General features: G+C 35.3%; 1 protein-coding gene across 7 annotated transcripts in view; it reads left to right on the forward strand.

Moving 5' to 3' along the window:
* The window catches only part of LOC136042075 (ribosome biogenesis protein BMS1 homolog), a 109,077-nt gene that overhangs the window by 50,771 nt on the left and 31,057 nt on the right, over positions 1-27,249 (forward strand). For 3 of the 7 annotated variants that reach the window (XM_065726962.1, XM_065726960.1, XM_065726961.1), the window contains exons 8-13: positions 1,109-1,308; positions 6,106-6,239; positions 8,758-8,959; positions 18,456-18,840; positions 20,756-21,025; positions 23,730-23,890. In XM_065726962.1, coding sequence (XP_065583034.1) covers positions 1,109-1,308; positions 6,106-6,239; positions 8,758-8,959; positions 18,456-18,840; positions 20,756-21,025; positions 23,730-23,890 — 1,352 coding nt within the window. The remainder of the gene's footprint in view (positions 1-1,108; positions 1,309-6,105; positions 6,240-8,757; positions 8,960-18,455; positions 18,841-20,755; positions 21,026-23,729; positions 23,891-27,249) is intronic. The other 4 variants (XM_065726967.1, XM_065726965.1, XM_065726963.1 and 1 more) reach the window with 2 other exon arrangements.

Consider the following 27,249-nt stretch of genomic DNA (forward strand, 5'->3'; position numbering starts at 1 on the left):
CTGCACTCTATAATGGTTCATCCATTATAACTTCATCTCATGTTATAAGAGAATCCAAATCATCCAAAATAAGCCCATTAAATTTATATCACCTCTTCAGCATTCAGATAACATTAACCTATATTTCAAACTTACTAAAATATTTGATGTGTCAAAGACTAGGGATTTTCAGATTGCAACTTTTTCTTTTAAATATTTTAACAACCTCCTTCCATCGAAATTTGAAAATTTATTCACTTTAAATCAAGATTTGCATACTTATGAAACGCGAAATTCATGTGATATTGTCCACGAGACACCGTCAACAAAAAGAGATTCTTTTTTAATTAGATTTTTTGCACCAGCTATCTGGAATTCAGTCCCCTTGGAAATCCGGAACTCAAATAACCTTATTACCTTCAAGCGAGCAGTGAAGGGTCATTGTATTGTATCAGATTAACGACGCTTCTTGACTTCTAAGGTCCCTGCGTCGGCCCTGCAGTGCATTACTGCAGCATGATTCGATCTCTGGGTTCCGTATTCCCAAGCTAAGGTCAAACCCACTGCGCCACCACAGGACCTGTGAAGGTTCATTACAGAAATACTGTTTAGATTTGAATCTAAACTGTTTTTCTTTTTTCTTCTTTTTTTCTTTTCTTTTTCTTCGTCACCCAGCCCCCTTTTTTTCTTTTTTTGATCAATCCAGTTGATTCGTTGTTTCTGTTAGTTGATTGTTTAATTATTCTTTAGTTAAGTTTCTGCCCTAGTCAAGCACTTTTGTGCTCTACATTATTTGAAATTAGCTTTAAAAAAAAAGCAAAAAGGTTCTACCTTTTGCCACAAATACTGTCATATAGTCTACTATAAAACGGAATGAAATAATGAAAACTGAAAAAAACTAAAATCCTATTAATAGAATGCAGCTGTGTCTCAGTTTTGACGGAAGGGATTCTCGTATGGAGGTGGACCTTTCCTTTTCCTTCTAATATTTTAGCCCTTGGAAAACCCGTTTATTAAAACAGTTTTTTCATTGTTTTGAACCTTTTAATATTCACTTTTTATTAAAAAAAATTATTGTTATGCCGATGATTTGAAAGGGTTATGTACCTTAAGCTTTTTTTCCCTTTAGGTTGCGGAGATCTACGTGTGCGGGATATGGCTTTCCTACCTGATCCTTGCCCACTCCCTGAAAAACTGAAGAAACGTAGCTTAGTTGACAAAGAAAAATTAATATATGCACCCATGTCTGGTGTTGGAGGCATTGTTTACGATAAAGATGCAGTTTATATTGATTTGGGTGGAAGTCATTCTCATAAGGATCAAAAGTTGGTAAGGATGAATTTATGTACTAAGAATTGAAGCATTATTGTAGTTTCAAAAGGCTTACCTTCGCCTCATAAGTCATCAATGGAGAATGCTAAGTTTATTTGTTCCGTCTATTTTTGGTAGAGCTTTGCATCTACGTGTGATTAAAAAACAAAACAAAAAGGGTTCTGTTCAAATGAAAGTATAGAGCGATATTAAAATTTAAAACGAGCAGAAATAATTCTGTATATGAAATGGGCTGCCGCTCTCAATCCCCTACTTTTTGTGCTAAAGTTTGACTTTTTGTCCAAATATCAAAACAGGTACACTCATAAATAAACTCTCACGTAAAGAACGAGGGAGAGTTAAGGAGTGGGCAGCCCCCTCATATGAGGAATGATTTCTGTCAACTTTAATTGTCAATGTCGCTCTTTACTTTTGTTTGAACAAAGCTGTTTCTCTTTTTATTTACTTTTTGTTCGTTTTTAAAACCATGCCCGAAATGTGAGGAGAGACATTATGAAACTACTTAAAACGCCTTTTGTAAACAGACTAATTACACTTGGTATTTTATACTGAACTATGTTCCTTGTGTAATGTTGCATACGTCATAGATATAAAAACTATACGTTCACTCCGGGGGGAGGGGGCAGAAATTATTCAATTTATTCTCTTGAAATATACTGAAAAATATGATGTCAATCATATGACTTTTCTTGTCAATCATATGTTTCTTGTGTAATTTTGCCTACATCATAGACACTTAAAACGATACAACCACTTCGGAGGCATGTATGACGTAAGTTTGCTTTTCGAATGTATTCATAAATATGTCATCACTCACATAAATCTTTTTTTTCAAAAATTAAGGCTCTTGACGAGTTTTCTCAAACTTCTGTCCGAAAAAATATGGAGACGTTTTCGAGATGAAATATACATACAATTATTGCTCGTTTATACCATATAAGTACATTAAAGTGATCAGTGCTATGTACGAAAATAACATTGCTGTGGTTAAGGTAGGAAAATAGGTTATTAGCTGGTTTCGTATTAAATCAGGAGTTAAGCAGGGTTGCGTTATATCCCCATTTATATGGATCACTTTGATGGCCTTTTTCCTAAGGACCACATCAAAGGCGATGGAGTAACAAAGAATAAATTGGAGAAATAATACTCACACAGACTTGAATTATGCTGATAATTTAAGCATTCTGGATGAAAATACTAGCAAAATGAATGGATTTTTAGAGGTTTTTTGAGGTCAGTGTACAAGAACAGGTTCGAAAAGTAACGTTAAGACGACTAAGTCGCTAAGACTAGGAATAAGTGAAGAAGAAGAAGTAATAGGAAGATAAGTTTGCAACCAAAGTTAGGAAACTGGAAGCTACTGTGATGACAGTGGTCAAGCATGGTTCTGAAGCGTGTGTGCTTCGAAAAATGAAGGAGCAATTGCGAGACATTTTCCAGAGAAATTGCCTACAGATTGTTTTTTGTACTCAACTGACTGACCGAATCTCAAACAGTAAGCTGTATGAAAAATGTGGTTCAATCCAGCTTTTTAGGGCAGTAATGAGGACACGTTCTGCGGATGAAGGATGACAGATTACCAAAAGCCGTTTTGTCAGCTAACCGTCTATGGTCAAACGAAAAGCAACGACAAGCAGGTCGTCCCCGAATGAGTTGGAAGGTTGTTGTAAGGAGAAATTTAAGGGAAATGGGAGTCTTGGAAGGATGTAAAGAGGGAGGCTGTGAAAATATTGGGATGGAAGAGGAGCGTTCTGCGCTGGCCTCAGTTGGCTTGATGCTGCAGTGAGTTGTTAGTAGTAGAGGTAATAGTAGTAGTATATGTAACGTATCTGGTAATATTCTACTTAATGGAGGAAGTTCAGAGGTTAAATCAGTAATAGGAATATTCATTCAACCTGAAGCATATCTCATGGAATTTTTGAATACTTTTGTTTAAAATGCTTTTTAGGGCTTAGGTATCCCCCTTCCATAGCAGAATCCATTTACTGATACCAAAATAGACAATGTCACAGACATGTCATACTCTATAATTATGATTTTTATTGGATAAATGGTCTATTCATTGTTATGGACCGCCTTTATGTTTAGCAACAAATGATATGCTGCACGTAGTAATCTCTGTGACTGGGAGGCTCAGTTCTTCTAAAGTTCTTCAGTTTCTACTAAATTCTTAGGGATTACTAAACACACTTTTCTTGAGTTTTAAATGATTTTGATTAGTTAAGTTGAAGCGTTAAAATAAATGTCGATATTAACAGTTTATTTTGCATGGACTACGTGCTTCTTTACGAGCGATTGTGCCATCTTATGACATATTTGTCTCTGAAAAGAGGTAGTTGCGTTATAAGATGGCACATTCGCTCCTAAAAAAGCACGTATATTTCCTTTTTATTAGAATATTTTTATTTAAAAAAAAAAATAAGAAAATTTACAATCACCATAAAAATCTAATTCTTATGAGATACTGTTATCAAAACTCCTTTTCTAAAAGTATTTTTTAATTTCAGCACGAGTCGCTCCTTACTCACAGTCTGCTGTCATCACATTTCGAAGCCTTTACTGAAAAGGGACTCAGTTTTGCCAGTTCATTTAAAAAATCTAATAAATAAAGAAATAAAAATTAACTGTATATATTTTGAAAGTACTAATAACGTAAGTCAATCTAGGTGAAATAGTACAATGCAAAGATGACAACCCTTTTGATATACATATGTAAAAATTCTGCTAATGTGCTGTTTATTTTCGTTACTATATTTATTCATGGATCCATAGGGAATATTAGTGTTGTTAAGGTGTCATTTTGTTTATGTCATAACCATATCGAGTGGTTGAAAATCATACCGAAGTAGTAAGATGTGAAAACATTACACCAGTGACGACATATATGCACTCAAGTGATAAGGAGAGGGGCATTTTTCTTTCTAAGACTTTTCTGAAGTCCGGCCCCCTTAAAATATTACTTTTCTTAAATATTATGTGTCGATTAAGATTCTGCTAAATTTTGTGTTTTCTAGAATATTCAAACAAAATGTTTTTCTTGTTTTGCTGATTGTAACTGTCTTATCAGTAACAAATGCAATATTATTGATGTTTGCTTAAAAATAACCAACAAAATAATGTTTGCATAGAATCTGGAAGCAGAAAGATAGCTATATAAAAAGATAATATAATGTTTATTTTAGATTTTCTATTTTTAGATCCAAAGATAAGATTTTCTATAAAAAAAACTGTGGTTCAGATTTTAAGAAGTTTGAATTTGAACCTAAATATTATCCATTTGCAGAATATTGTTCTTATCCTTGACACGATCTTTGAAATGCATTGTTTTTTGTTTTTTTTTTTTGTTTTTTTTTAGCCGACTGAATTGTCGAAAAATATAATTGGATCATTTCATCCCTTCACTACAGTACAGCGTTTCCATCATCTTTGCGCTCTCGGGATATCCCTGAATTCTACCTGTTGGCACAACTTTTGCCAAAGGTTGCGTGATTCCATAATAAACATTTGACAACAGTGGGTTCCCTAGCTGGCGTTCCTTTTTTCATTTTTGAAATTGGATTGAAAACTATTCACAAACCAATACTTTGAATGAAGCCCATAAATGAAAACGTTCCATGTGTCGCATTAACCAAAAAATGAAGAGTATTGGAATGTTGTTTCTTTTGCTTGAAAACTGTTTGGTTTTTGAACGAAAATCTATTTTTCTTCTGGAATTCAGTTAAAAGTTTTGAATTCTTCTTCTTCTTGCCAGGCATAATTAATCAACATAAAGCTGGTCTCACGATATTAAACGATAAGGAATGAATAATCTCGCAAAACAATTTTCTGTCTTCCTTTGTTAACGGCTTGGTTTCCAGTAAATCACTCTTCCGTTGCTTTAACTTTAATCTTGAGGAATTCTCTTGTGTTGTCTGGGATTAACACTAGGAAGATCTGCTGAAACGACGATTGATGTTTTTTTTTTTTTTTTTTTTTTTAAACATAGCAATACTTTTTCAGTGCGTATACAGTGTGAATGGTAAACATCAGCAGATGCTAACAAGGTATTTTTTTTTAATAATTGGTAAAGGCCTTTGGAAACCGGTCATTGATAGGGTAAATTGACGTCCTTGACCTCATGGAATGTTCCTGTGAAAAAGTTTTTTGCATACTTTCAGGGCGCAAAAAAAAAATGCTGGAAATCTTCAGGGTTTCAGTGAATTCAGTGGAGGGTTGGCGTAGAAAATAATGAGACCAGATGACCAGTTCTGTCATTACCTGAAGTAATGACCGAATTCTCGTGACGACTGTCACATGGGTATAAAAGAATAATTTCTAACCTTACTTCCTTATAATTGCAATCCATCTTATTTAGAACTAGCCTATTGGAACAGTTACTGTTTGTTCACATAAAAGAAACTCCCTAATATGAATTGAACCAATAATGAAACGGAAATATATAATAAATAACAATTTTTTTTAAGAACAAATAGCGTCATTTACTAGCCAGAAGAAAGACTTTTAAATGACGTTTAACTTCCCCCCCCCCCAAAGCTGAAGCAGAGGAGTATGAAAATCCGAAATTTATAATTTTTGTAAATATTAAATTATATCTATCTTATATTAAGATTGTATTATAGGATTTTCAGTTTAAATGCCGTTTTTTTTACCACGCAGCGTTAACAATACTTATATTAAGGCTATACTGCTTCAAAAACCAATTCTAGCTTCTTTTTTTTAAGCGTTATTATTCCTGCCCAAATCGCAGTGAGGCTTAGTTATTTATTTATTTTATCTGTTCTGTTTTTCTCCAAGGACAAAGGTGAAGACGAGAACGAAATGGTAACGTCAATGGGTGATCTACAAGCCGGTGTTGACGAAAAAATTGCTCAGAGCCAAGTTCAAATTTTCACTGATTCTGCCCCAATCACATCAGTGGATGCTGAAAGGTAGGTTAATTTCGTTTTTTTTCCCCGCCAATTAACTTCTATGGGAGGAAATACTGGCTGAAGTAAACCGTCGGGAAGATTGGGTCTCCCCCATCATGTCCTAGTGGTCTCTTAGGCACAAATGGATCTAAAGTCTAAGGTAAGGTTTTTACAAAAAAGAAGTTGTTACGATTTCGTAGCAATTCTCTAAATGGTTCATTTAAATAGGTCTTTTTTGCCTTTTATTTCATATTCACCCCCACCCCTCCCTCTCAAAATAATTCACATTGCCTACGTTGTCTGATGCTTCAAATTGCCATTTTTATAGCCTTTAAAGAGTTTTTAAACCGTGTGCAACCTGTGGCATTGATGACCACAAACATTCTTTAACCAAATTCTCCCTCGGCTTCGAAAAGACATGCTTTGGTTGAAAATATATAATCTTCCATTGCTTTGTTAAAGTATGGATCCTGTAGGGTGATGTTAAGAAGATGTTAGATCTTCGTACATTCCAACTCTAAATTTTTAAATGTAATTTTTACAGCTTCAGCCCACACGTCCCCGCTAAAGAACACTTTATTGATCTGTCACATTGGATTTGGATCTGGACAACTCCACATCTCAGTTTTCCCCTTCAGAATAATTTAGTAATCCCTCTCCCCTATAAGTCTTTGATGTGCAACTATGAAATACTGTACCTAAGCGAATCTTTGATTTCAGCTTTTCAAATTATTATCCGTACATGTTGAGAGACGGATTGTGCCACCCAAAAACTGGGAGGTAAATATACAAATCTCTGAATTTTTGCCCGATCGCACTTTTGCCTTTTTGGACCAAAATTGTTATCTTGTAGCACGATGCGACCTAAAAACCACCTTGGTGTGAAGCGGTTTCTGTATTAGTTAGAAAAGGCACTAGAACTTCAAGCTTCTGTTCGAGTGTGCTCTCTGTGTATGTTCTACCTTCTAAGTTTTGGACACAATCCTCCTTTTGGAAAAAAATTAACAAATAAACATGCATCCACGGCCGCCCTATTAAAAAAAAATCAGCCAATTAGATTCTATGATGCCTCAAACGTGGTCCTACGAGAACTCGAGACCTTAATGGTTTGGCAAGGCTAAAATTGGTGATAACTTAAGATATCATCCGAAAAAGTCCACATAAATGATGGCAGTGTTAGTTGAAATTCATTTGACTTGTGTCTCGTACTTTGATTTTGTGGCCTTAAATTAAACCCCTCAACACGTTAACAGATCGACTTTCTATATGATGTCCGGTCGTCTGCTCCTTTCAGAATGCATAAGAGATCTTACCCAAATTGATCATGCTATCTCTTTCTAAGTCTTCCAGAATAACATCTACCGTAGATCCTTCTCTCGGAGACAACTTTTGCCATGCGTAATTTTTTCATTAATTGTATGAGATTCAACTATTTTATGTGTTCTTGTCACACTCCTTAAAAACTATTGTATCCCGCTTCAGTCCCTTTCGAAGATATTTGTTTGAAACTTTGTTTTGATTTGTTAGCTATGCGACGGATATATTTTGTCTCAAAGGCTGAAATTTTGCGTTCGTCCCCGGCCTATGTGTCCACTTTTCGTAGGCTTACATGGCAACAGGTGTACATGGCGTACATATTTTTACTTGTATCGACAGGTTCTTGTTTTTAGAGAGGGATATCAACCTCCGTAAGCTCGCACTTCCTTGGACAAGTCTTCATTTTATGCCATCCGAGCAATTGCCGTATGACGATAGTAGGTTCCCTAGACAAAAGAACTTTATAACCGACTTGACTTCCTCCTCAGTATGGCATAAACTGGGGATAGTTTTGAATCTTTGTTGCGTGCATAACATTTATCTTCTTTGGCTTTTCACTCATACGGAAGCTGTGTGCAGCAGATTCAAGTTCTGAGGTTTGTGCCTGTTGACTAGATTCAGTTTTGCTAACTTGTCGAGGTAGTTGATACATGCTAGGGTGTCAATGTTCACACCTGTAATGGTCAGTCTTAAATTGTTGACGGTATGGCATGCGAAATTATTGGGTTGTGGTTAGAGTGTGCTGTTTTGCAGTACTCCCTATACTGTAACAGACTCTTCTGTTTGGTCTTCTGCGGCCTGAACACAGCTAGGGTAGTTGTCATACATGTTTTTGATTGTGGGCTAGTATTTGGCAAAAACCGGTTAACCACACTAGATTTAAACGCCTGCTTGCAATTAATAAAATAGCTGAAGTTCTTTTTTTTTATATCGCACTCAAGGAACCTTTTTGTTAGTTGCTGTGCTATAAAAGAACCAGCCTGATACTCGCAGATACAATGTTTTTTTATATTGCTGATGCTGTTTAGAAGAATTATCGTTGTGAATTTAGCTGGGTGACTTGTATGGGCCATATTTGATGCTTTTGAAAACCTTGTGAGGCATAAGTTTGTAAGGCTTTTGACTATATGACAGCGTTAAATTGAAACTAATACCACGATGGGAAAAATATGGTTACTGTTTTTCAGGCTTAATTTAAACAATATTCTATATTTATTTTTAGTTTTAAGCTTCCATCGGTGAATGTCGTTGTGGATAGCACTGGTCGTCAGCGACGAAAGGCCGTCTTTTCGACTGCTGATGAGCAAGTGATGATTGATGAAGAAGAAGAGGATGACAGTGAAGATCTCGACGAAGAAGATCTAGATGAGACAGAAGCAGAAGATAGCAAAAACACTGCTTCTATGGTAAACAAGTCACAAACGGTAGAGTTTAAACATTTTTTCTAATACATTTAATCTAAGAAAGCTCAAACTACTGCAAAACAGTAGGCTATAGTTTCAAAAAGCACGATATTTTTCGGAACACGTGCCACCATTATAAGTGCAAATATTAAACTACTGCTAATGAGCATCTTGCAAGATTGGATGCTGTAATCGCTATAAAACAAATCGTGACTGCCTCGTATTGACGTCAGAGCGGACCTTTTACAAGTTTTCCTTGCTCGAAGTAGGACCATAAACGGTGCGACAGGAGGACCTTGAGGAGTGACGCCCCCAAGGAAAGTAAAGCCTAACTAGCGACCTAGTATTTAACTGAATTTGAGCAATGGATAGTTTTTTTTTAGCTTTGGCTGTTTTGGTAAGGTTTTTTAAAGCATGAATATAAAACAAGTCGAAAATAGAGGTGGGAAAATCGTTTACGCTTTGCACCACCTCTCATTCATAGGAGTGCATTGCTAAGTGCGGAAATTTAGGATGGATAGTGACCAAGAATAGTCCAGCTATGTACAAAACCTCCAATCAGTTTAAGGTCCAGGGAACTTCTTGTTGTCTAGTCTTAATGTCTCAGTTTAAGCGCATTGTATACACCTCAGAAGGAGCTAGCGATATCTGACCTCCAATGTTCGGACTATTTTCTTTTCTTGAGGTGATAATGTTTTCAATGGATAAAGTAATATAAAATTCAATTGTGGTGTTTGTGGTATTATGATGTAGCATTCAGTAGATTTGAAAATTGGCAACACCACGCCTAGAGGTGGAATTGATTAGCATAAAACATATGTGAAAATTACTTAATTTTGCTTCTTAAATACCTCGTTTTCGTCAAGATTCTCTTCATTTTAAATCCATTCCTATGAGATCTATAGAACTGAACTATTTATTCAACCTAAATACCAAACAAATTAATTTATTTAGTTTTCAGTAAAGTACAAAAGACACTTTTTGTTTACAAAAGACAGACTTTTGTGTGGCTTGAGGGGTGGGAATACCACCATTATTTATCCTTTGTATTGGTTATTTATGTTTTGTGTTCTTTTTTTGGTTTCATTTTTTCATTCAAATTATTTTCTGATTATTTTAGGGGTGATACTTTACTTTAGCTAATTTCTCCTCGTTTGCAATAATAATTATTGATTAAAATAGTTGTTAACTAACTCTTAATTAAATGACTTCACAAATTTTTGTTTTTATTTGGTGCTGAATCCAAGCCACCCACTGTATTTTCCAGAGGTTTTCTTTTCTTTCGTATCTTAGAGAAAGAAAATATTTTTGCGAGAAGCACAAAATATTTATTGTCGGTTTCACATGAAATTATGAGATTTAAGAACTGAATTTTCTTTTGGATTAATGAAAAGAACTTTTTCCATGAAATAAGTTTTTCAAAGAAAAGTAAAGAATTCCATTAAACCAAAAATGAGCCAAAATAAAATTAATAGTCTACCAAGCGTAAAACTACCTCAAATCAGCATCGATAAATAAAGGAAACCCAAAATGAACAGAAATTACAATAAATATCCGAGTCAAATCAAACGAGCAGAAACTAGATCTACGTTGCATGGACAACGTGAGGTGTTGCGGCAACCTTTGTTCGGCTTCGCCGAGTAAAGTGTTGCGAGAGCAACACTTTGGTCTTGTTTCTTCGCTTCGATTAAACGCTGAAGTTGTTAATCTGTAAGGATCTTAAAATAAATACTACGTACACCAACTCGCAAAAGTTGTAAACCCCTCATTGCAACTACCAAAAGTTGCAAACCCCTCATCGCTAAAAATAATTGTAGTCTAACAGCCGATTATTACTTACAAGTCTCCTACATGTCTTACCAGTGGAACCAATTCGTCTTACCATCAAATACACCGGAAACAAATAATAGGTACACCAACTAGCAAAAGTTGCGAACCCCTCATTGCCGAAGATGGTTATGAGCTAACAGCCGACTGTTGCTTAAAACTCCCCTATATGTCTCACAATTGGTATCGGCCTATTTTCGGTTTCAGTGTGTCCCTTACTACTGCAGTTGTCAACCCCTTTAAACTTTCAAACTGGTATATCTCATGAAGGAATTTTTCTACCAAAAAATGGATGAAATACACTTTGATCAGCTCATCAAGAGCTATCGACTGCCGTCAAAAAAAAAATCAGTCCGTCTTGCTTCAAAAGTTGACTTTTTTTGCCGTAAGCCAAGTTTCTAACGTCTTCGCTTAAAAAGGAGCAAGGGATAAACTCTAATTTCTTTAGCAATGAGAGAACTTCTAAAATTTAAGATACCATTTCTGTATCGGCCTATTTTTGGTTTCAGTGTGTACCCTACTACTGAAGTTGTCCACCCCATTAAACTTTCAAACTGGTATATCTTCTGACAAAATTTTTCTACCAAAAATGGATGACATATACTTTGATTAGCAATCAAGAGCTATCGACTGCCGTGGAAAAAAATATATATATCTGTCTTAGTTCAAAAGTTGAATTTTTGCCGTAGGCCAAGTTTCTAACGTCATCACTTAGAGAGGAGCTAATAATAAACTCTTAATTTCTTTAGTAATGAGAGAACTTTTAAAGCTTAAGAGGCACATTTGATACCTTTTCTCTAGCGCAATCCCAAGCGCGAAAAACCGAATTATAAACTCAACTGAAATCACGAACAGAAATCGGTAGAAACAATAGATGGCAGCACTTTCGGTCCCCACTTTTTTGTTTCTGTAAATGTTTCTATTTATCACTCAAAGAAGATATATTGGCTGTGGGGCCACCGCATACATTTAACACTTATAGATTTTAGTCCATCTTCAACTTGAAACTGGTGCTTGCCTGCTAGAAGGGAGCTTTCCACTCGAAAGCAGAAACATGGTTTGATGAAACGAAAGCTTGACTGCATAACTTCATATAGTTCTCTCTGATATAAGCTATAAAACTCTAAGTCACTTCACACACTATAGGCTCTGGCTCAAGGAGAAGCAAAACCATCCTTTTTGGCTCCAGGCAGCAGCTCTGTGAAGCTTTCCAAAATGTAAAGTCATATTCATCAATCCGCACTAAGGTCCACACTTTCCGTGAAAACCGAAGAGGTTAGACCTTTACCACTTTCTAGGAATAAGCTGAAATCGGAGGGCTAGGAACAAAAAAAAAATAACATGACAAAACCAAAGTGTTGCTCTTGCGACACAGTTAACATGAGTAGGGTTCAAAACCCCTATGCCTTCCCAGGGCTAGAACATAATTTGCACTTCAAAGAAAAAATTGAAATGAATGTGCATTATCAGTTTAATATAATGTATGCTGATATTTATTCCTTAATGTAATAATATTTGATCTATTAAAGTTATAAAAGTGAAAACATTAAAAAAAATTCATTAGAGCTCAGTTTTTTAATTGATTTCTGTTTGTTTTATATTGACATAGTCTTTAAAAAAAAAATAATAATAGTTTACAATTGCCTGCTATTTGTATTCAGGAGGAAATTTTTCAACAATTTTTAACAACATAAACTCTTTTAAAATCTGAACTAATGTTTAATTTAGTTTTATACCTCCTCTAGTTGACCTGAAAAATAAAACTTGATACCATTCGCGAAAAAATTTATCTATGCTCTTTGACAGCTGGGATACACTTACAGTTTTTGATTTAGTTAAATTTCAAGAGCAGAAGTAGAAGTAGCCCCGAAAGTCCGAACATAATATCCTCAGTCGTGTATGGGATACTGCTGAGATGTCTTGTTGACAATCAGCATACAGTGTTTTTTGCCTTAATCTTAATTAGTTTTTAAATATAATGGGCAAAATGCATAACTGTGGCTATCTCTAGGGCTACGCAATAGCCTTAGAAATATAGTTACAAGACCGTTCAGATATACTGAACAAAATGGCTATATTAAATTTTGATTGGAAGTATTTGGAAAATTATGAGCTAAAGAGGAGAACTGATTGCCCTCTAATCACTTTTGACTCTTAAAAAGGGTACTAGAACTTTGAATTTCAAATCAAATTAGCTCCTTTAAAATTAGCTCGATGATAGAGCAGCGTTGCTCTTTTAATACTAGAATACGTATAGTTTTTTTTTTTTTAATTGGAACTTCCCGTAAACGTTTCAACTGAATGCCCTTAGTGTCATAAGTTACTGTAACCGTAGAAGTAGTATCAAAAATGTATATACATAGTGTCTTCTGGCTAGTTCAAAATCCGTCGCATCTTACCTGAAAGATCTAACTTAATAATTTAAGCCGTTATTGTGATATTGCTTAGTCACCGTATTGACAATCTACATGATCATAGTTCGTTTTGATTTAGTTCATTGTTCGCCTAAATATTCCTTTAAAGTTTTTCCTTAATACCTTTAGCTTGTGTAATAGCAGTAGCAACATTAGTAGCAGTTTGCACATAGAACTTTTGTTTCTCAACATCCCCTTCAGCACACGATGAAATTTATAACTTAATGCCATCAACCGGTCAGCATTGCTGATACGTACTTTTCACAGCTTATGTGGGCATACTGTTTCGATTTATTTCAATACAGTTACAATATTGCCCAAAATTTTCGCCATCAACTTGCACACATTGAAACACACTATTGAAACACTATGCACACATTGGTCAAGAGGACGTATCAGCAATGCTTCAAGAACAGTTGATGGTCCTCTTGATACTTCCTCTTGACCTATGTGTGCATAGTGTGTTTCGATTTATTTCAATACACTTGCCCACAATTTTCGCCTTAATACCCTTTGATTTATTAGTAGTAGTAGTAGCACTAGTAGTTATAGTAGTAGCAGTAGAAGTAGAGTTAATAGTAGTAGTCTTAGCTAGTATTATGATGCAAATATTGTCTTTTAGTTAGTTCAACACCCCCCACGACAAGCGTTGTAAGTTTTAATTTCAGACACGAAACTGTTCCTAAGATGTTGCTGATATGCCTTTTTGACAACCTGCATACTGATGGTAGGTTGTCATCCATACAACAAAAATTTTCAGGAATATTCTCTGAAAATTTCAGCTTCGTATCCTTAAGTATAGTTGTAATAGTAGTCACAGCAGCAGTATAACTACTCAACTTAATAGAATTAGTCATTGCTATGTTATTGTCGATTTGCTCTTTCGATAACCTGTATATTCATATACTTCTTGAAATTTTCATCTTAATGCTTAACCTTACAAGTAGTTGGGGTGGAAGTAGTAGTTGGGGCACTAGTAATAGTACTGGTGGAATTAGTGAATGTTGCAGTAACAGAAGTATCAATTCTTAAGATACGCTATTTTGACAATCTAAATGCACATAGGTATTTTGTTAGTTTGAATTTGCCATCAATATTCTCTCAAATTTTACCTTCATAAAATTAGTTTTGGGGGTAGTAAAAGTAATTGATGTGTCAGTGTTGTATTAGTAGTAGTAGTAGCAGTAGTAGCAGCAGTATTAATAGTGGTAGTAGCATGCGCATGTTGCCTTTTGGTCAGTTGAATATCGCTTTCATGATGCCCCGGAAGTTTCACCTTGACATGTTAAGCCGTTCCAAAAATATTGTTGATGTGTGCTTTTGACACCCTTTTGACGACCTTTTCGCCTTAATACTCTAAGCCTTACAGTCTGTTGCAATTGAAGTCGTAGTTCTAGAAGTTTAGTAGCAGTAGTATTATAAGGAAAAGTAGCAGTGGTATTAGTGTTAGTAGTAACATGGATATATTACCTTTTTGTCAATTGATCTTCCCCTTTAAGTATTCTCCGAAAGTTTCAACTTAACACCTAAATCAACTATTGAGATGCGCCCTCTTGACAATCTGAATGCACATAGTGTGTTTTGATTTGGTTCAAATTCCCTTCAATATTCTGTCAAATTTTCACCTTCATACGTGTAGCCTTAATTGTACTGGTATTACAGTGATAATAGGAACAGTAGTAGCAGTAATTGTGTATAATTATTAGTAGTAACAGCAGTAGTAGCAGTATCAATAGCAGTAGTAACAGGTACATTTTGCCTTTTGGTCAACTGACTATCCGTTGAACACAAGCTGTTCCAAAAATATTGCTGATACGCCCGTATTAGCAATCTGTATGCACATAGTATGTCCATAGTTTTGATTTAGGTCAACTTTCACCTCAACGTTTCCTCAAATATTTTGTTTTTTTAATATCCTAAGCCTTATTAGTACTCGCTACAGAAGTCGTGGTCTTAGTGATAGTAGTTATAGTAATAGTACTTGTGGTACCAGTAGAAGCAGCAGTACTTGTCGTAGTAGTATCGTGCAAATATTGCCTTTTTGGTCAATTGATCATCTCCCTTATCATTTCCTGAAAATTCCAAATTAATATGCTCAGTCATTCCTGAGCTACACCCTTTTAACAACCCATATACACATAACATGTTATGATTTAGTTCAACGCTCCCCTCAACATTCCCTGAAAGACTCATCTTAATGCCCTTTGTATTTTAGGAAAGGAGAAGTCAATCATGCATACATTTTCTCAATAAAACATACTATACGTAAACAATGAACAAATTGCATAACTTGCAGCCCTAAGGCCTCGTGGGGAGGGTTGACATCTCCAAACGCATAATTATTGAACCTTTCAACAATGCTGAAAAAATAGATTTCTCAAAACTTTGTTTGGATGTTTGCTATGGAAAATGATGGGAATGGGGGGATTCCCTCAAATCACTTTGACAGTTAAAAAGGGCATTATAACTTCCAATTTAAAATCAAGTGAGCCCCATCTGAAATTAATACGACCACCCATTCTATGAAAACCTTATATGCCCCCAGGGCATAACTTAAAGCCCTTGCTCCTGGACTCTGGGGGGTTGTGCCAAACCTGGAGGCATTGTTATATGTTCTTTGGACTATTTCAAGCAAGATTGCCGTCGCACAATTTCAATCAGATGCGTTTGGTGAAAAGAAGAGTAGTTGGGGGGGAGGGGCAAGTCGACCTTCATCGCTATTAACTCTTAAAAGGGAACTAAAACTTCCAATTTCAACTCAATGAGCCACCTCTAAAGTTTATACAACCATCCCTTCCATAAGAACCTTAAATGCCCCAGAGGATAACTTACAACCCTCGCCCTCAGGGTTTGGTGGTTTGTGTCAACCTCAAATGCCTTGTTGTATGATCTTTGGTTTGTTTTGAATAAAAGGACTGTCTCAAAATATCTATTGGATGCATCTCGGGAAAACACGACGTGTTTGTGTGTGTGTCGAGGGGGGGGGTAGCTGCGCTCTGGTCACTCTGACCCTTAAAAAGGACATTAGAACTTCTGATTACCAATCCAATGGATCCCTTCCAAACATATACGACCACCCTTTTTATAAGAACCTTATATGCCACCAGGGCATAACTTACAATCCTTACCCTGAAAGCTGTAGGGGAGGGATGTCTTCCTCACAGACATAATTTTCGGACCTTTCAACTACGATGAACGGAATCATTATCTCCAAGTTTTAATTGGAGGTGTTAAGAGAAATGACGAGCGTGAAGGGGAGGGGAAGCTGGTTGCTCTCAAGTCACTTTGACTCTTAAAAAGGGCACTATAACTTCCAATTCAAATCAAATGAGCCCCATCTGAAGTTTATAAGACTGCCCATTCCGTAAAAAACCTTATATACACTCCTGAAATAACTTACAATCCTATCCCCAGGGCACTGGGGGGTTGTGTCAACCCTAGATGCATTATTATGTGTTCTTTGAACTATTTTGAACAAAATCGCTGTCTCATAATTTCAATCAGATGCGTTTGTGATTGAATGTGTGTGAATTTGTGTGTGTGTGTGGAATAGTCCAAATGCCCTCCACACTTTTGACGCTTAAAAAGGAACTATAATTTCCAGTTTTCAACCAAATGACCCTCTTCTAAAGCTGTATAACCATCCCTTCCATAAAAACCTTAAATGCCCCGCGGCATAACTTACAACCCTCGCCCCCCAGGCTCTGGTGGTTTGTATCAAACTCATAAATCTTGTTATATGGTCTTTGGACTATTTTGAATAAAATGGCTCTCTCAAACTTTTTATTCGATGCATTTCGGAAAAACACGATGTGTTGGGGGGGGGAGTGGCTTAGCTGCCCTCTAATCACTTTGACTGTTATAAAGGGCACTAGAAATTCTGGTTACTAATCCAATAAGTCTCCTCCGAATTATGTACGACCACCCATTGTATAAAATATTATATGCCCCTGGGACATAACTTACGACCCTTGCGCTGAGAACTGTTAGGGCGGGGTTGTCTTCCTCAAAGACATAATTTTTGGACCCTTCTACTACAATGAACAAAATTGTTATCTCCAAATTTTGATTGGATGTCTTTGGGGAAATGATTAGCGTGGGGGAGCTGGTTGCTCTCAAATCACTTTTGACTCTTAAAAAGGGCATTATAACTTCCAATTTCTAACCAAATGAGCCCCATCTTAAGTTTATACGATCATCCATTCCATAAAAACCTTGTATGTCCCTATGGCATGACTTACAACCCTATCCCCAGGGCACTGGGGGTTGTGTCAGCCCTAGAGGCATCGTTCTATGTTCTTTGGACTATTTTGAGCAAAATAGCTATCTCACAGTTTTAATCAGATTCGTTTGGTGAAGCGGGGTAGTCGGGGGAGGGAGGGGAGGGGGCTAGCTACCCTCCATCACTTTGACTCTTAAAAGGGAACTAGAACTTCCAATTTTCGACCAAATGAGCATCCTTTAAAGTTTATGTAACCACCCTTCCATGAAAACCTTAAATGTTCCCGGAGCATAACTTGCAGCCCTTAACCCGAGGTTCCGGTGGTTCATTTCAATCCCAAAAGCCTTGTTATATTATATTTAGACAATCTTTAATACGTTAGCTATCTCAAAATTTCTATTAGATGCATTTCGAGACAATATGACGTGTGTGTGTGTGGGTGAAGGGGGGGAGGTAGTTGCCCTCCAATCACATTGACTCCTTAAAAGAGCACTAGAGCTTCTGATACCAATCCATTGAGTCCCCTCCGAAGTTTACATGACCACACTTTTTTTAAACATTATATGCCCCAGGGCGTAACTTATAACCCTCCGATCCTTTCCAACTATTAAAAAAGGCACTAGCCCTCTCAATTTCCATTCGTATGAGCCCTTTTTGAAATTTATACAACTCCTTCGATACGAAGTGCCCTGGCCTAAAAAAAAAAAAAAAAAAAAAAAAAAAAAAAAAAAAAAAAAAAAAAAAAAAAAAAAAACATTGTGCCAACATCGTTCTTTACTTAGGCAAAGCTTGCGCTGCCTATGATATGGTAGAAGAACTGAGGACATTGGAGTTTCGATAAAAATGTTTGTAATATTATAGAATTTTCGCAAATCTATGGTCGATGGTTTATTATTATTATTTCTATTATCATTGTAAAGCTGGAACAGTATTTTCTATTTCGTCTTTTCTTGTTTTTCAAATGTGAGTTGTTGACATTTTAAGCCCCTAAGTGAAATTTTCTTCAAGTTTTAACACGGATACAGTGTGAAAAGTTACACGTGTTCCATTATAGGTACAGAATGAGTCACTTATTTTTGATGAAAGTGAAGAAGAAGATGAAAGAAGGTCTATAAAAAAAGCTGTCCGAAAATCTGATAAAAAGATCTCGCCAACGAAAAAGCTTCGCAGCAAGCTTGCTGATGTGCTCGATGAAAATGAATCAGAAGTAGAAGAAAATTTTGACTCGGATGCAGAATATGATCTTCGAGATGTTAGCGATAGAGATGATGATGGAAGTGAAGAAGAACCAATGAGAAAAAAAGCGAAGGTAGTATCTAGAAGGACAGTTCAGACTGGAAATGATGAATTGAGAAAGAAATTAAAAGAAGTGATTGAAAGCGTGGAATCAAAACTAGGGAATCAAGTGAAAAAGAAGAACAGAAAGGTTTCTGCAAATGGTAAGTAGAATCAAAATTTTGATTTTGAATACGCTAGAGACTTCAAGTAATTAATTTAACACCATTTTAGTTTTGGAGAGCTTTTTGGCAGTGAAATAATTCCCACAGACTCCTTGAAATAATAAAGAAACTTAATTACAAAGGATTTATTGGAACTCCATTCAGTAAGCATGATTAAAATAGAACTCTTATGAATGCTGCTCAGAATGTTCCCAATGAAAATTTTGGAGTCCATAAACTCATAGTTGAGAACCTACCCAAATAGTATGGGTACCTTAAAAGAGTGGGAACTGGTGCTAGGGTTAACAAAAGACCATCAACGCCATCTAGTATTTGGCGACACGGCGTTTCTTCAGTGTAATAATAAGAATAATTAATTTAATTTCTGTAGTTCGTAAAATTAATGAAGTAATAAGTGTCTTATCTGAGTTCCTGAGAGAAAAACGAGTACAGAGCTTGAAAAAATGTCAAGTGTCGCTGAAGGCTAGATGACTTTGATGTTGTTTTTTTTTTTTGCCAACGCTAGTACAACTCCGCCACATTCCATTCCTGCCTCCCACCAGCTTCACCCTAATTACGTAAATATTTATTAGGTCAGTTAAAGCTTCACAGATTACCCGTGAATATTCAGATAAAAGATTTAGTATCCCCTCTTTAATAGAGGAAGATTTTTGCAAAAGAGGAAAATTTTACCCACGGTTCTTTCAATTTACCACAAGCTCTTAAAAGTGAACCTCTTCCCCTCCCACTTCGAAACCGGCGTAGTAGTCTCTCTGTCCAGTGTGGTGAGTTTGATCCTACTTTCCTACAATTACCCCGAATGGTAATGTTTCTCTTTTAGGTGATGTTCTCCCTACACCCAGCATTAATTTAATGCTTACGTTGCCTCAAAATAAAGATTTTTTGAAGAAATCTGCTGTTAAAAAGTTTGATAGAAAACGTTATCATTTCCCTGTTTTCCTCCTTACGAATGCTGAAAGTTTGAAAAGTTAGTTGAGTTAGAAACAACAGCAAAATTGAAACACATTGATGTAATTGCAAATACTGAAGTCCAGGCAAAAAATCCAGATCTCCTTAAAACGACTGGTTTTCAAGTTTATAAATCTACGCCCGACTGACCACCCACTAGGGAAAAAAGAAAAAGGAGTAATAATTTTGGCAAAGGATTTTCTATCTCCTACCCTTATCTATGTGCCATGACTAGGTGATTACAATGAAAATATTTCGATATCTACTAAGCCCAAATACCTGCCCTCGTCTTACACTATTTAATCATTTGCTCATTTTATTGTTCATCCGGACAGAATGCTTGTTCCCATCGTAATTGTCATTATAGGCTACAATCAAGTCTTGACTGTGACGACAAAGTGTCCGAATGCTAGCATTTTTATAGCGAGAGGAGTAAACAAACTATGTCTAAATTATCTGTGCAAAGATCAGAAGCTTAAGCAAATTGTTGATTTACCCACTACAAAAGGTGGAACCAGTTTGGATGTTATTCGCACCAACCTTACAACCTTTAACAATACTCCAACTACCCATCCCCCCTCTCGGCTGTAGCTATCATTTCATACTACAATTGAAACCACTACTAGTTTTTAAATCAAATCACTCGGTTTCTGAATCTTCGTACCAACCAATACCTAGTCAAGGTCTTGGATCAAGGTGACTTTGGATCTTGGATTACGTCTGAAAGTTGTGATGATGTTGCGTTAGTTTGTTTCTTACAAAATTAATGACAAATACCAAAAATGTTTCACAGAGATTACCAAGAAGGTATGTTTCTCTGATACTAGCCACAACATAGGAGCCTAGCTCTTCAAATTACGTTTCAACCTGTTATTTTTGTTCTTTCTTTACTTAGTTTCATTTGCTGTTGTTTATTTTTTTTGCAAATCTGATTGAATTATTTCAGGGTTAGAGGATCTAGAAAATTCTGTCGGTGAATATGATTCTGATATTATGACTGGAAAGTTAGATAAAGAAGATGATGAATCAGATGAAGAAGAGGAACTATCAGCTGATGAAGAAAAGGCATCGGACGAAGAAGAAGAGGCATCAGACGAAGAAGAAGAAGAAAGTGGCCTTCAATGGAAAACAAATATTGCTCAGAAGGCAGCAGAAGCATTTTATGAACGACAAGCAGTCGGTGCTAATCTCAGAAAGCTTATCTATGGTAGTACTGGTGAGATTGCTTTTTCTATACATTAGTGGAATTTATCACTGAAAAAAAAATATGACTCAAATTGCAAGAAATGTTTTTAAGAAAACAAAAAGGTATTTCGTACGTTTTAAGTAATTGATATGAGAAACACGTATATACTCCTGCCTTTTTTGTGCTTAATGTCTCTAATATTCTGTCAAAAGTTACTATCTGTATTTTATATCGATGGTACACAAAAGTTGCTATCGGAAAAGAATTCAATATTTTAATTATCTTCCTAGTCGTGGTATATTTCTGTTTTCTTCTGAATATCTTTCGAGTGAAAATTGCTCTCTTATATATAAATTAAAAATTCACTGATTGTTCTGAAGCTTAACGAAATTGGAAAAAAGAATGACATCCAACAAAAAAAAAGCAAAAACCGTGATCCATAAAACTATTCGAAATTATTCTTTCTTCTTAAGTTTTCTTTCAATACACGGAGCTAGAAAAATAGTTATTTAAAATTATTTAAAAGTGTCAGCTCAGCTTTCAATTTTGAGTTAATCTTTTTCTTTTTCTCAGCAACTTGACATGCTTTGGCTTAAGATGATGACAGTCTTGCAGTAGACTAATCTATGGTGCAGATTAAAGCTCTGCATTTTAAACTCATAGCAAGTTTAAAACGCTAGATGCAACTAAACTACAAAAATGGTTACCAAAGCTACGCTGTTGGTCAGAACGACAAAAATCCGTGCAAAAAAACTCGAAAGCTAAGATTATCAAAGAATGTCCATCTGTATACTTAAAAGAAATAATAATTTTATATAGTCAATATTGAACCTTAGTATATTGTTTATTTTTACTTGATTTCATATTTGTGGCTAAACTTACGTTATCTTTTTTATTTTTTATTTTTCTTTTGCTTGTGTCGTTCCCTTGATTGTGTTGATATTCTGTAGTGATCGTCCACGGATTTTAGTATTGCAAGATTGCCATCTCTATTTTCATGAAACAGGAAAGTCTAGCCTCAAAAGGTCGTATTGGGAGATTATTTTTCAGTAGCGATACAAATGAGTTAGTTGTAGAAGCGGTAGCTCGCAAGACGTTTAAATTATAGTTAATTAAAAGTCCATGGTAAGTTGCTCTAAGTGAAGATCAACCATTGCGATTGGTAGCCCAAACCCTAGCTCGTGTCTTTGTTTCATTTATTGTGGTGTTTTTTGTAATTGTATCTACTAGTCTTTATAACCCTTAATTTCGAGAGAAATAGACACATAAATCAATAATATAAATCGTGATTGCTTTTGCCTTTTCTCATTCTAGTTTGGAAGCCCATCTTGGGATTATTTTGCGCTGCTTGGTCCCCATAGCCTAAATCTCTTGCATAACACGTCCCCATGCATTGAATAGATTGTGCTGTTGTATATGAACTAAAATTCTAGGGCTGTTACTCTTATTTTCATTCAACACTGTAGATTTTGACAGTATTCATTCTGCCTTTTGAGTTTGGGTAGCCGAACTAACCATTCATGTACCTTTTCATTTTTCATTCAATTTTAGAAGTTTTAATTTCATACATAGAATGGTAATTAAAAATAATCCCTGAAAAATTGTTGCGAATCGCTTATCTTCGGTTATGATGGGTAAGACCTATTTTGTGTAAGAAACTTGATAGCTTTTCGATAAAAAGGAGAATAAAAAATAAAACAAAAAATGGGTCAATTAGAACTTCCTAGAAAAGCTATTACAGGTTTCAATTTCAGCAACTGCTGAAATGTTTGGGAAAATGTACGAATTAGAACTTTGTTCTCAAATTCAATTATAAGTGATAAAATGAAGCTATCTAAGAGATCGCGTGGAAGCTTTTACGAAATGCAAAAGATAATTTGCATTGAGCTAACTGAATGGTAGACACTCCTTTTCATTTCATTTCTTTCTCGAACCAGAGTTTTTTGTCTAACATTTGATGATTTGAACCTTTCCGGTGTTTTTAGGATGTTTTTAGGACCCTTGGATGTCTGATGATATCCTTGGATAGCTGTCCAGAAAATAACAAAATTAATGGTGAACATACAGTTTTGTGAGTGCTACGTTTAAAAGCTACGCTATAACTTTTCAACATTGCCCTCTGCCGTGGCAACTGATTTTTTCCCCTGAGTGATAAACCACTCATTAGCGCATGTCGTTAATTACACCTTGTCGTTGAAGGCATCGCAGCTGAATGATTACCGAATGGGAGAAACTTTCGACAAGAATGAACAGATTAAAATGACCCAAAAACTACCTCACCTGTTTTTACACGAACTCTAAGTGAGGGAGTCAAACTGGACCTACTCTCTTGATGAACAAGGTATCAATACCCAATTAATATCCAATAGTGGTTATTAGAGTCTTGCTTTTGATTGTTGATGACAAAATATTTTTAACTATTGTACCTTTCTGCTCTTCGACTGTCTTAACTCATATACAATTCGACTAAACTACATGCAACAATACTACGGGAGTCAGAAAACCATTTTAAAGGAAGGTTTTTTCTCTTTGGATTTTAATTGCTTTCAATATTTCAGATGTTCACAAATTTGAGATTTTTTTTCTGGTCAGTTTTCCTTCAAAGAAAAAAAAAGCTTTTAAAGCCTGAAAACTTATATTACTCAAAAAAATATATAAAAAATATGAAGTATACTGTCAGTTTGATTGTGCTCAAATATAGTATTATAAATCGAATAAAATAAATAACTTGCAGAACAAACAAGAAATGAGACACAAGGCGAAGAAGAAGAAGAAATTGGCGGTCTTTTTAAAATTGCTTCTAGGGCCACCCTGAAGGCTAATTTGGTCACGATGGATGAATTTGACTGCACAAAATGGTCAAATGCTCCTATTCAAGATTTTACAGCAGAATCTGTAAGTTTTCTTGCTTTTTTACCTTTATTTAACACACTGTTGTATTCCGTCATTAAAATGTTAACACATCTTACAAATTTTGATATTTACTAATTGTAAAAATTGTAAAACATTGTTCGAAATAGTTAAAAAAAAAAGTTGCATTAACATGGTAAGAATGAACTGTTCGTAGAAAAAAAACAAAAAACAATATATCTTGAAAAGAATTAATTTAAAATTATAAAAATAAAGTTTTGGGTGACTCATATATATATATATATATATATATATATATATATATATATATATATATATATATATATATATATATATATATATATATATATATGTATATATACATATATATATGTATATATACATATATATGTATATATATGTATATATATATATATATTTTTTTTTTTTTTTTTTTTTTTTTTTTTTTTTTGTGCTGTTGCATTGGTGATTTCTCTTTTCATGATATATATATATATATATATATATATATATATATATATATATATATATATATATATATATATATATATATATATATATATATATATGTATATATACATATATATATGTATATATACATATATATGTATATATATGTATATATATATATATATATATTTTTTTTTTTTTTTTTTTTTTTTTTTTTTTTTTTTTGTGCTGTTGCATTGGTGATTTCTCTTTTCATGATATATATATATATATATATATATATATATATATATATATATATATATATATATATATATATATATATATATATTAGTTAAAATAAATGAAAATCGATACAACATAGTCAATTCACACCAGCTGTGAATATGCGTTCCCATCGTTGGAAATCATGCCATAGCAAAGAGGGGTGTTTGATCAACATAAGTGGAGATTAAACTATGATTGACTCTTCTATAGCTGTATTTCGTGTCGACACAGATGAAATTACATGGGGTTTATTTGTATCTTATAATGTGTCCACTAGCCCTTCTCCCTTTTCTAGACAACATAACTGAGATTATTTGTTCAAAAAGCATCGTAATGAAGAATATTAAGAATTTGCGTCCTCAACATCCACTGTGTGTGAGAACCGGTTCTGTTCCTCAATTTTTTTTTTTTTAACAGACCCCCCTCCCCAGCATCCAGTTTCAGACCTCTTATCAGTTAAGATGGTGCCTGGATGGATAAAGTTGGCTTAAATGGGCTGACAGAATTTCTTTAGGTTCAGATATTCCACTAATAAAAAAAAATAAAATTAAATTTAAAAAAAAAAAAAAAAAAAGATAATGATAAGTGTCAGATTTTGAAAAACGAATTCCAAAAATATCGTATTGAAGTATCACTTTCCTCTATTAACCTATTAACTCTGATTATTAAAGGATGGCATCATTTTAATAATTTTATTCATTATTTATCCTAAGCTATTCAGGCTTAGAAAAATTCACTCTAGATCCGTTATTCCCAACGTGGGGCGCAGGCCCAACCGATGAGTAATGTGCAAGAAGTACACCCTTCGGCTGAAGATACTATAGAGCCTATATTTTTAAAAAAAGAACGTTGTTCAAATGTGTGACGTCACATTCATATGCATTTAATGAACAAAAAACACATGATTGTGTTGCAATTACCTTACACATTGTATAAAAGGCGTTGTATTCAGACAATATTTTTCATTACTATAAAATATGCCTAGAGGACCAATAAACGGACACCAATTTAATTTTAAGCTTCCCTCAGATGAATACACATAAAATTTGTAAGAAAAAAAGTTAAATATCAGAAATGTCTAGGTGGGGCATGGCCCAAAATTGGTTGTGAACCACTGCTTTTTATTCCCATCGGAGGTAAAGTCTAAGCAATCCGTGCTTGCGTATTCTAAGCTAAACAACCCCAAAACTTTAACCCTTGCTCCATGCCTCTCTTGCTTCCTTTGGTCTGGAGGAATAAATTTTGAATTCTGTTGAACTATGTGTGTAACGTCGGTACTGAGGGGTGATAGCTCTAGGGCTTGGTCATAGGGTATGTCGCGGTTTCGGAGTATAATCCTTGTTGTTCTTTTCTGGACGAACTCTATGTCGCGTAATAGGTACGCCGTGCGGAGAGCAGAAGGACCCCACACCGGGCACGCTTACTCGAGCAACGGACGAACATAAAACATGTAGGTATAGAGAAGACTTTCAGTATCACGCCCAAAACGCCTCATTTTGGTAAGTATCTGAAGGCTTGCATTAGCCTTGTGGACGGTTGAATTAATCTGGGCACTGAAACTGCATTCACTAGTGAAAGTTACTCCCAAGATTTTTATTTAATTCACAATCGGGAAAGGGACTAGACGCATATCTATATTCTGCTTCAGAGGGTTGAAACGAATTATCTTCGACTTGGCTACGTTGATGGTAAGGTCATGACTTGAGCATACGCTGTTTAACTGATCAAATAAATGGTCTGAAAACTGCTGTTATGATATTGTTTTTAACTAGTTAAGCGAGCAATATGGACAGATCATCTACAAACTTGTAACGGTCGCCGTGATAACTAAGCAGGGAGCTGATTAAAGCCAGGAAAATTATTACAGCTTTTTTTTGCCTTGTGGGGTCCTACAAGAAATATCTGACCATGATAAATCTGAATCATTTTCGTGGAGTGGAAAGACTCTTTGTTTTCGGCCAGTTAAGAAGTCAAGTACAAGGCCAAGGGTGCGTCGTTTGGCACCCATTTCCTGGACATTCATGCCTGCAGTCAGCTGGTGGATTAGGTCAAAGGCCTTTCTGAAATCTACTGCGCAAATGTCGATGAAACAGCTACCTTTTTCGAACCATTGAAGGAAGCAATCAAACATCCGTACTAGGTAGATTTGGGGAGCCAACCGTTCTGGAATATATCAATACGCCCACTAATTTGTTTCAGAAGAAACTTGAGTATGAAGGACTCCGTTACTTTCGCCAAAGAAGGTGTAAGTGAGATGGGGTGGAGATCGTCGTTTGAACTAGGCGGGTGCTTTTTAGTGATAACTCTAATATAGGCCCGTTTCCACTGTTTCCGGAAATAGCCGGAAGCAAAACACTCGTTTATGATGATGGACAGTGGTAATGCTATGAATTCTGCATATTCACGTAGCAATTTGACAGGTAATTCGCCTGGGTATGAAGACGTACTCGGTTTAATCTTCACTGACAATTATGTTGCTCTCAGGCTCAGGTTTTTCAAGTTTGGTGGTCTTTTTATCAGCCGTAATGGGCGGATATGGAGAAGAATTCGTTCACTTCTTCTGCACTGATTAAAGACCCATAATCATTGCTGATCTTTACACTGCTGTCAGAAGCTTGGCTGGCCACTTTTTTCACAGCGTTGTGCCACTTTTTTGGGTCTGAAGT

The sequence above is a fragment of the Artemia franciscana genome, unplaced genomic scaffold (genome assembly GCF_032884065.1).
Source record: "Artemia franciscana unplaced genomic scaffold, ASM3288406v1 PGA_scaffold_62, whole genome shotgun sequence".
In the NCBI taxonomy this organism is placed as follows: domain Eukaryota; kingdom Metazoa; phylum Arthropoda; class Branchiopoda; order Anostraca; family Artemiidae; genus Artemia; species Artemia franciscana.